Raw genomic sequence first — 11,777 nt, 5'->3', positions numbered from 1 at the left:
GTACTGAACACTGTGGAACCCTTAGAAAACTGGGATATGTTACGTTAATAAATAAACATATTCAACTAATAAAGATGTCCATCTACAGCCCTTTGTCATTCGACTTCTAGATGAGGGCATCTTAATGCTGTGCTGGTCTTGGGAGTTATTTGAGCACACTTTACTTTGTTCACAGATCAAACCCAGACATATTTCTTCATCAGCCGAGATCAACACTGTGCAGTTCTACGCTCATGAAGTTCAACACAATTCCACCATATCGAAGTGTAATGAGAGAGTGCCACCTGGGGGGGGGGGTTACAGGGGACATCTACATGGCCACCGCTGGGTAACCGCTATCCAATCTGGAGTAGGGATTCAATCTCGGCCAAAGGTAATGGGCGGAGCTACGGGGAATATTCGGGAACCATCCAGAGGGTTCCACGAGGGGGCGTGGCCGTAGGCGGAGCTTAGTTCTGCCGGGGGGTATATAAGTGGAGGCAGGAGAGGACTCGCTGTCGATGTGGGATGCCTCGGGTCCGGACTGCATCGCCTCCCTACCTCTCCTCCCTACCTCTCCTCCCTACCTCTCCTCCCTACCTCGCCAACGACCACTTGGCGAACCTCCTCTGGCTGGCGGTGAGACCGGAGGAGAGAGGGAGACATACCGCAGCAGCGGTCGAGGGAGCGAGAGAACTACCCAGAGAGAGAGAGAGAGCGCGGAGCTGTGCAGACATTCTGTTGAATTACAGACACCAGTCCAGAGTCGTCGTGGAAGTCGTCTATTACATAAGTACAAATAAAATCCTGCCACCTGACCACAGATTCCAATGGCCGGACTCCCCGGGTCTAACCTGGCCAGGTGGCAACCCTATTCTCACCAAGCTGGCTAGTGGGTGTTGATGATGATGGAGAACATAGACGTAGGAGCATAGTAGAGTACAATCGATGTTCTGCTCTGCCCTATACTACTCGTAACATAGCCCTGCTGCAGGCTACAAGACCTGTCTTATGCAAGGTGGTCACTCAACCAAGCACTATCCAGGCTCAACTCTGATTAGCTGATGAGATTATGCACATTCGGGGTGATCTAGTCATGGCGTGCAGGTTTTAATAGGTACAGTACTCACAGTAGATACAGTTACAGTATAAAATAGATTAAGAGCACAGAGTAAATAGTGTCTGGATATGAATATACAAAAATAACGTTAAATAGTTATATTGTTATTCGAGATACTGACATAAATTTGATATGAATACATGTAATAGATGTATACTTTTAGTTTATTTATATTCGCGAATTATTATATTTCTACATGTCCCTTCACTATAATCGATCTAATTTGGCAGCATCAACAATACGATGTTTAAGTTCTTCAAGGTCCCTTGGTTTGCTAGTATAAGACTTCCCAGAGATAAAAAAAATATATATAATGGTTTTAAGTCTAGTAACTGACGGACTTGTCATTATATCAGAAAATGGGGTTTCTCCTGAAACAAAAATAAATCACCAGTCGTTAATCACAACAAAATAAACTTCTAAGTCTAATGCAAAAATTTATTTGAAATTTATGTCAGTATCTCGAAAATTTATTTTTTAAAATATTCACTTCATGGTATATTCATTTTCGGACACCCGATATAATCGTGCATGGAAAGAATGAGACGCGCAACAAAGATTGCACTGTCCCCTTTAATCTAAGACAACTCGTTGAGTTAAAACGATCTCGTAGTTTTATTGTCAAGACGACGTGGAATTCCTTGAAGATGGTGAACCAATCGATGGGAGACATATTCTTAGGTTTTTTCGGTAAAGTCACGTAGGTAAAAAATGTAAATTTAAATTAATAAAAGTTAAATAAAAATCACGACGTTTCGGAGGCAACACAAGCTTCCGTCTTCAGGTGGAACCGTCACAGCACGCTTGCTGTATCAAGTAAATGAGAAATTCCAAGAGATACTACCCCGTATATATACTGGTTGAGGGGGGGGGATGAGCCAGGACAGGCCCCATTTTTATTATTATGGTAAGGTGCGGCTTGAGACTACGGCTAGTCTACATAACAAAGAACTGAGCCTTTGTTATGTAGACTGGCTGAGAAGGGGGTGCCAGAGTTGTTAAAGTGCAACTGCTGCTAATGAGACCGAGCCTCTGCCATGTAGATGGTAAAAGCACAAAAGCAGGTCAGACGATGGGAGACACCCGATTCACCGTCACCCACTTATGACCCTGCCAGCAGTCTGCACAATGGCAAGAGGAAATAAAGTTGGTACACATTCAATATAGATGTAGACTATTAGATGGTGTGATTAATATTTTCCGACATGTAGACCACCAAGAGATAGTTTTATATAAAGTACCGTACGCACGATACGTGGAAATAGTTATTGTGGATCATTTGGAACTGTTGCTATTACGACCTGTGACAACAATACGGAATTCGTAGGCAAAGTAAACTGCCCGGTAATAATGTAAGCCATATGTAGCCCAAATACACAGCTATATATGTGAAACAAGCTAACTATAGTTGGGGCTTCGTAAGTTGGAATAACATAGACTGAATTTTTTAATAAATAAAATTTTGGTGGGTGGTTATAACAAGAGCAATCGACTTCAAAATATGTATACGAATAACCAATACATGGGACGAGTATGTTTATTCATGAATATATTTTAAAGGATATATCATTTTAAACATGACAACTTTTATCATTAAATGAAAACCCCAAACTAAATTATATGAACGTAAATTAAAATGGCATCTGCATCTTCCTGTGTGCTTGGCATGACAAACACCTGGACATGAGAATCGTAGGTTTCAAAGTGCATTTACTTGTGTTTTTTTTCGAAGGGTGGTATGAAAGCAAATTATTTACATCAAAATACATCCTCGAGTGGCTTTGACGCTGATAGAAGCAAACATTCAATAAGTACATGGACAGTCCCTTATTTTTGAGGCAGGTAAAACAACTTGCGTTACGTATCGGGACAACTCTCACAATGTATCAGCTTCGCTTCAAACACCCATCACGTTGGGGCTGGACAATAAAAGCCCACAAAACAGAAGCTGAGCAATAGCTGAACAGCCATATGAAGATGCTCTCCAGCAACGTTGGTGTCAGAGGTCAGTAGCACTGGTGGGACCTGAGGGCGAGAGATTTCCATGCAAAGTTTTGCTGAACATTCAACGGTGGCTTAGGCCCTACAGTGCACCGCGTGTGGGGCCCAGGGATCTAAATCTGCTCACAGGACTACAACACGCACTTCGCCAGCCTTGGACGTCCTTACTTAACTCACAATAAAATTCAGCTCTACATTTTTCACCCTCTGTTTTGGAATGTCTATGGGCTGCTGTTTCGAAACAATATTTGGTTGTTATTTGATTTTCTGAAACACAAAGAATACAGATTTTGGGATTGCTTTAATATTGTCAATAATGCCTTGCGAGCTCAGCAGATTCTCGTCTGGTTTAAAAACATAAATCTTTCTGTACAGACACTCAGGCATACATCTCGGTTCTGGAGTGATAATGGACTGCTGGTCTGCACGCCACAGACTCAATCCAAACAAGTCTGGTATTGAAATCAGCAGGGTGGCAAAGTTTGAGAGACCCTGTGTTAACAGCAACAACATAGCCACGGTGTTAAGTTGAGTGTGATGGATGAAGTGAAGATTATGTAATGTGTGCAGATGTACCGCATGAACTTAGAAAAAGTCATGGAGCAGGGTCACATCTGGATTGAATTAAAATATTTTCAGGACATTCGAGTTGTGCAGTGTAAAACAGCTGTCGGTACACACAAGCATGTCCCCTTTTCTCCATGTACCCTGCCCATCTGGGTAAGCCCAAATTTTCATCAACTTTATGGAACATGTCACCTTAAAATGGAGTGCAGTCATTCGATTAGCATTCGTAAATATGTATTTAATTCACTTGTATGCTTTCTGTAGAATGCCAGTGGCCTGAATTCAAATTGATCCATTACATTATTGCTCTTGAAAATGTAGTGTTCTGGCTATCATAAAAAGCTATCTTGCTGAAACTGTAACACAGAATCTTAATCTTTATTTCAGCTGGAGGAATCCGATGAACTCTGACGCCCTTTTACGCAGATGATCAGTAGGGACGGGTCAGCAAGTTACAATAACAAACAATACAAAAAAAACGAAAGTTGTGAAAAACAGAGAAAAGGCAAGCAGGTCACTAAAAAAAAGAAACTATACAAGTACAAATTTCACATTCATACAAGATTGTTCCAAAACGTTGGTGCTGCAACGGCAAAGGCTTTTTCACCTATTCCAATTATTGTTCTCGAGATATTTTAAAGGCAATCAGATGGACGTCTTAGGTTTCTTCGGATTGACAATGGGATTAATGAATTAGCTCAGTATTGTGCAGATTTCCCAATAAGGATTTTATGGATGAGCAGAGACCAATACACGGTACTTTTACAAAAAATATTTATAAAATATGCATCTGCATTCAGTCAATTACGTCACGTAAGTTATATTAATGTAAACAATTGATACGTATATTTTCAAATAATAACTTTCTGAACGCCCACTCAGTCTGGAGCCCCTTATGAGCAGCTACATTTGGAGGCTTGCCCCCCTCTTTTCTCTCCACCTGAAGAAGACCGCTTGTGTTGCGATCGAAACGTCGTGGGTTTTTTGCTTTTAATTTAGATTTTTGTTTTCTATCTACGTGACTTTACCGAAAGAACCAATAATATGAATTCCTGCAGTCACGAAAGTTTTAAGTCTACACATACTTTGTTTAATTTAGGTCAAATAGTATTTAAGTATAACTATTATTAATGATTTACAAGCCTTTGTCAATCCACTGCTGGATGAAAACCTCTCCACACTTTTGGTAACTTATGTTGCCGAGTTGATTTGGGCAGTGACCATAACCACTTCGCCTCAGCTCACCAAATGTGAACCACTATAAGATGAAGACTTGCGATAAACACTACTGTACCTATCTCACAACTTTGTGTGTGACATTATTAACCACAAGGTATACTTTATTTAAATGGGGAAAAAAACGAACACGTTTGCTTCCATTTTGGTCAATACAAAACTTTATGGCAACACGTATCCATAAGACAGGGACAAAGGTTCATTCTAGATTTGACGTTTTCCTGACTGCAAGGATCCATACTCTTTGGTTCTTTCAGTAAAGTCACGTAGGTAAAGAAAAGAAAATACATTAAATCACGACGTTTCGGACACAACACAAGCGTCCGTTATCAGGTGGGACAACCACAGCAAAAAGCAGTTGCTGAAATGTTACCATCAACTCTTTTGCCTATTTCAGCAACTGCTTTTTGCTGTGGTTGTCCCACCTGATGACGGACGCTTGTGTTGTGTCCGAAACGTCGTGATTTAATTTATTTTATTTTCTTTACCTACATAACTTACTTCATTTAAAAAACCAAAGAGTAGGGACAAAGGTTGTTGTGACGACGCCACGTGGCATTATTGAAGCGGCGAGTTATTAATTGTTGCTCTTTTATAAACAAACTCAACGTGGAGTCATCACGCAATTCCATTTTTATTATTACACGCTTAAGTGTATGTTGTTGTCGTTGTTGCATCCTCAAATCTTGTAACTAAATTTTAACCCACTTTCCAACGTGGTATCGACTGCAAACTTGGTATATTTGTGATTATATCATGAAAAATGTATATTTTTCAACATTCTTTTGTATATGTTATGTTTCGGCTTGGGTCTAATTGTCCACGCTCAACTGACGTTGGCTGTAATAGGCCACGGCCCCTTTCGTTAGGGCAAACTTCGGGGCCACATCCTGGAGTCGTGGAGTTCTGCCATTGCTAGCACATTTCATAAAAGCGTGTTTAAAAAAAATTTGTTTTCAATATCACTCATTTTTTTAAAAACACGGCCACATAAACCATTGGGGGTGTTAATAGAACGATCGTTGGCGTGAGCTTCAGTCGAAAGTGCGCTCCGCATTTCACGCCGCCGATCTCAAGCCAGCCAGCAGGTGGCAGTGTGACTTTTGCATCCCGTCAGCCGCAGTCACCTTTAACTCAGCTCAGCCGTGAGTCCCAGTCCTCTAACAATCCGTGCCCCACAGGGGCACAAGAGTCTCTCTCTCTCATGGGGCGCATGCTTCGGCACGGATAACGTGCAGGCGTGGGCATGTGATATCTCTTGTGTATTGTGGCCTTTGTCACTTTATAGTTGGCTTTTTTGGGGTGGACGCCGTACCCAATACGGTTGGAAACCACGGCTGTAACTTTTTGTACGGTTAATTTACAATTAATTTCAGTAGTTCACGTGAGCATCATCAGCTGCACTGCCTCTCCTCTTTCACGATGCAAAAACTATCCATGGATCTCCTTCACATTAACCCATCATCTCAATGCTCCATCTCTGTGGTGGGCGTATTCTCGATTATTATATTACGTTTCTTTCTTCAGAACTCACACAAACCCGTGGTGATATGGCGACAGGATGTAATGGGTCCTGTCATCTGCAATGTTGCTCATTTTTGCTCCAAAATATCGAGAGAAGAATTTGCTGAATTTTAGGTGTTTGTCTTTATCACAATTCCATGAATGTGCGAAACAGCAGATTGTAGAAGTAGGTGGCACGTGACTAATCACTCCAATAATGTGCGGGGGAAAAAAACAGATGATTAAGGTTTTGCAAAAATGTAAATCAAAAGTTTTGAACATATTTCACTGTGTATTTTTTTTACTTAGTATCCAAAGCAGATTAACTCTTCCAATCAGCACACCACGTTACCAGTCTGTAAGGGATTCATATTCTTGGTTCTTTCGGTAAAGTCATGTAGAAGGGAAATAAAAAAATAAAATTCTCATCACAGCAAGAAAATTTGCTTGTGTTGTAATTGAAACGTCGTGAGAATGTTTCATTTTTATTATTTTATTATTTCCCTTCTACGTGACTTTACCGAAAGAACCAAGAATATGAATCCCTGCAGTCACGAATGCTTTAGATCGAAAAGTCTGTAAGGGGTTAACCAAAAACGTTGCTGAACCTCTGCATGTTTGTCTCTTTGCAGCTCCATCTCCCTGTCTCCAAGTGAGACACGTGTTTAAAATGCTCTATATACAACCCAATGTCTCGAAGCAATGCGATAATACAGTGTATTATAATCCACACATTAGTTTTGATTTGCCCTAAAAAATGCTCAAGTCCACTCCAGTGGATGAAAAAGTTTCCAAAAACTTCGGGGGCACCGAAGATTTTAGGATTTTTGGAGGATGGATTAATGGAGTTTTACTGTAAACTAATTGAAGCAAAACTCTCAGTGTGGGAGTTGAGTACGATTGCTGTTCTGCTTTATTTCATTTCATCTATTTAGTTGATCGATTAATACAAAATATCACGCACTCTAAAGCAACCAAACCGTGTATTTCAAGTAGAGCCATCCAAGACTATCAATAATTAAGTGGCAGCCCTATGAATTGAACTGCATATACGTGTAGACTGAATCACTACCAACGATACTCCCCTGACGTGAACACCACGTGACGCGGATAATCAAGAATTAAAAACCAGCCCTCTGATTTATCCTCAGTGGGCCTGCAAAGAGGATTGGTTACAGTCAGATAAATTGAAGGGATTGGAGAAGTACAACATGGACAGAGCGGGCAACGGAGAATCATTGACGTTGTGGTCGGTTGCAATCAGTTAGGAAAAGTGGAAGGTGATTGGCTGGAGGGAAAAGCAGGTCAAGGAACCTTCGGGAAAGGGGCTTGAGTGTAATATAAAAGGTAAGTGAGAGAGTTCGCGACGCTTGGAGAAAATAAAATATTTGGAGAGTGCGTCTCGTGCTGGAAGAAATAAAGACTCCTATTAATGATTGAAGACTACTGTGTTGGGTGTCACTTCACATGATTAGTAGCAAATTCAAAAATCTAGATTGTTTAACAGGAGTGAATATAAGTGGCCTCCTTACAGGCTGTAGAGGTCACCTAAACTCGTTGCATACCACATCACAAACAGCCATAATCTATTCAATTGTATGAAGACCTCCAAAGATGCCAAAATCAATCTACGTGCAAACTTGAGCCAATCTCGTCACTCCATCTCATGAATCACGTCCACCAGCGTGGGTGGCCAAGGTATTTTCACGTCATTACAAGGCCAGTGTCACGCCAACAACAGGTCTCTGCTGCAAACCTTTTTACCATCAACACAATCGACGGGGAATCTATGAGCAAGCCACTCAATCGACACATTCCATCTCAATGGCTCAACAATGAGCTATATACCAACAAAAGCACGTATCTCGACTCGAGACATTATTCAACGAGATGGTCCTCTAAGTTGTGCAATGTCACTTGAAAGTGAACTCTGATATTGACCTCCACATACGCTACATTGTGCATTGTGTTTCCGTTGAGGTTGCTCGGTCAGCTTTATTATTTTCTCGACAAGTGCGGTACTGAAGTATAGAATTGCAGTGCCGATTGATATTCGGGATTTATCAGTGAAATATTTTATTTGGAGGGATCTCTATCGTTTCTGGCATTGTGGCTAAGGTCCTTGTGTCATGGAACTCGATTTGGAGTGTTTCCTTCACCTAAATTTGAGAGTTATAAAGACCAACAACCTACACTCAAGCAGTAACATGTTTCAAAATGAAGTGTGTACAGCGTTTTATCAATCTTCTACTGGGCGAAGGTCTCCCCCTCAACGTGTCATGCTTGTCAGTGGCCTCAGTTCAGCTATCACTCACCACTGATGCTCTCCGGGGCACGCTGGGTTCTTTGCGCTGTAGGCAAACCACTGTGCCACTGCTCCACTTTGAACTTAATTTCACTTTCAGTTTGTATACATGCTGCAGAAGTATAAAGTAAATATTATCGTTGAAACTTTATAATTTCTATGAAGCAGTTTCTTGTTCGCCAATGGCGGTGCCAAATGCAGCTTTTAGCTGTAAAGTGAAACTACAAGATCCAATTCCAAGATTCTAATGTAAACGCAAAAGACGGTATGAAGATACAATTCGTGGTGCTCAATGTGGGCTAAATGCACATTCCTTTCAACAAAGGATGACAGAAAAACGTCTTTCATCATCATTCACCCCAAATGCTTTTAACATTCAGCAAAGTTACAAGGTGATGGTGTATAGTGGTTGTTGAGTAAAGATCCATTCCAGAATTGTGTTGTCAATTGATATAGGCAGTATGTGCGAGGTCCAAGACTATTATTAGTTTTCCATTGAGCAAGTGCATTTACAGTGCTATTTGAAAGCAACGTTTTTCCTGTTCATACTCGAGTGCAATACCTCAGCGGGAAGTAGTTTTAAAAAAATCTGTTTTCAAAAATCGACATGAAACATTCAAGGAAAATGCATTTATTGTAAAAAGAAAAGAAAAAATTCTAAACAATAGCAACATCCCCTCACTTTTGCATTCCCGTGTGTATTATAATAAATACAACATTATGGCGCCGACAAGTAATGATTGCTCCGTATTAAAAATATATATATCAATACCGCACACGTGTTCATTCTCAACGCTGCATGTGCAATTTGAAACACGTTTCATTTTCATCTTGTGAAGAGCGACGACGAGGAAATCACGAGAGCATCTTCAGAACCCGACGTACACGTTTCTTCTTTTTCTCATCAACAGGAATACCTGCGACAAGCACCAAAATCAGCAACATCATCATCATCATCATCAAAACATCAAGCGCACATTCACAGCGGAACAAAGAGCAGCTCTGACACAGATTTTCAATCACCCGTGAAGGTGCCGCGTATGTTTCACATTTCTTGTTGAAGTGGGGGAAATATGCCAAGAGAACATCCCTGAAGCCCAAGAGAAAACTCCCAAATGCGCAGTTCGTGCTGCATGCCCTCCCTGGAAAACGACTCAACTCCACTTCAATCCCAAAAAACGAGGATTTTTTTTGAGAATGGAAAATAACTCAATATTCTACTATATTAGGCTATAACCTGGGCATTCTTACCACCACCGACTTCTTAGAAATATAAATTCTAAGCAACATATTAAATATATTTTCGTTGCAACCCAAAACACATTCAAATGGTAACACTCTATAGTAGTGACCGTGACTTTTTATAGAGGCGTTTTCGGTGATGAGAACTTTTCGAAAGGGAGTGTACGCACACACCAACCACATTGTATATCTTCTTCAGGGTCCCTGTTGGGAAAATGCACAGCCGCACGTTTTAATCATTGTGTTTACTTGCCTTTCTCCTCCTCTGCCTTCTCCGCTTCCTCCTCCTCCACATCCTCCTTCTCACTTTTCCTCATGATGGACTCTGCCTTCTCAATAGTTGTGTCCTTGGCTTGGCCCTTCAGGCCGGCCAAATACTTCAGCAGGATTTTGAAATAGCTGTCCGGCACCTGTGTCACAATAGCAACAACACGTGACCGTGGCTTGTCAGGAAATGCATTAACGCTTTCGGCCTTAGTTGAAAAATGCTGCAGGGCAGCAACAAATGCCAGAGGGAGAAATTCTGCTTTGATTAATTTTCGGGTGCTGACTTGTAATGTAGGAAAAAGAGAGCTACCTGGCACCTGCACAAATATAACATTTTACTTGTTCAAAGCGTTTGGCCAGAAGGTACAAAAGCACGCAGCCACATCCATTAAGTTGAGACTATGCATCTTGTGCGTATGCACACGTGCATACATTGGATCATACTGCACTTTGTTTGAAGGTTTCCCCCCTCCATTTTGTGCAAGTTGTTTTGAAGGCATCAGTTACAGTGCAGCGACCTGTTCCCTCAACAGAATACCCCCAAACACTGACTTGCACTGCACATTCATTTGGCTAGGGTCAGAAACAGAATAAAACATTAATGAGTTTCTCTCAGTGTCTATTCAAAGAGTTTCCATTGCCTGGTGTTTGTAATGATGGTGCTAAATAGCCGTGGGTGAGACTAGATGGTTTTTTTTCTGGCTCTGATGTTAATTATATCCTCAAGGGTTGGGTACAGCTGAATCAAGTTACAAATACCAAATTAGGATGGAGTGTGTTGTGCGATAATTAGTGGCTTGGTTGAGCTCATCACAATCGTTGCAAATGCGAACGCTCGTTACCCAAGGTGACACACCAGTGATCTAGAAAGCTCGGATTTAAAGATGAGGGTTCAGTGGCTTGACATGAGACATTGCAGTAGTACAATAATCATCATCTCTCGTGGTTCTGAAAAGTAACCATCCACCAAACGTCTGTTCACTAGCTGATTTCATCACTCCATCTCCTTGGTGAATGGCCTCTCGGACGCGTTCCATTCCATGGCTGTCACTGTTACCATTCATCCTCTCCAGTGATGTGTCCTGCCCAAGAATGTCTTAAACATTATCTTTAACTTGCATATGTTCTCTAATACATGTGTTGCTTTTTTTCTATAACTGTAATTATAACTGTAATTCCACGTATGCATCTCTCCAAGTTTCTTCAAGTACTTTTAGATTTTCTTTTCATTATTTGTTTGTCAACGATAATGGTTTCTAAACGATGTAATGGCAGGTAAAAAAACCACCATCACAATCTAATTAAAATATGCAATTATTTGGCAAGCAAGTGGAGAGAAATTGGTTAAAACTGAGTGTTAATATAGGTGCTGTCGTGTGCCTCTCATTCCACATAACCAGCCAATTTAATTACTGGATTTATTATGCTCGTATACCCAAGAAAGCCTAACTTAATCTTTTTCTGTAGCCGTGATAAGTTTTATAATAGAGGGTGATGTTGCTATGCATATTCCAATCCCGTAATTTGAAGGTAATATTTTAGAATTGGGATATTTGG

The 11,777-nt window shown here is 40.9% G+C and overlaps 1 protein-coding gene across 1 annotated transcript in view; it reads right to left on the bottom strand.

The window, feature by feature from the left end:
• Positions 1-9,326: 9,326 nt before the first annotated feature.
• The window catches only part of CHLSN (cholesin), a 60,161-nt gene continuing 57,710 nt past the window's right edge, over positions 9,327-11,777 (bottom strand). Inside the window, exons 4-5 of the mRNA XM_078594439.1 lie at positions 10,207-10,363; positions 9,327-9,628 (exon numbers count right to left, since the gene is read on the bottom strand). Coding sequence (XP_078450565.1) covers positions 9,567-9,628; positions 10,207-10,363 — 219 coding nt within the window. The 3' untranslated portion in view covers positions 9,327-9,566. The remainder of the gene's footprint in view (positions 9,629-10,206; positions 10,364-11,777) is intronic.

Source organism: Lampetra planeri, chromosome 5 (genome assembly GCF_965212315.1).
Source record: "Lampetra planeri chromosome 5, kcLamPlan1.2.h2, whole genome shotgun sequence".
NCBI lineage: Eukaryota > Metazoa > Chordata > Hyperoartia > Petromyzontiformes > Petromyzontidae > Lampetra > Lampetra planeri.
The sequence above is the reverse complement of the archived record's forward strand: the minus strand, read 5'-3'. Positions and strand labels throughout refer to the sequence as shown.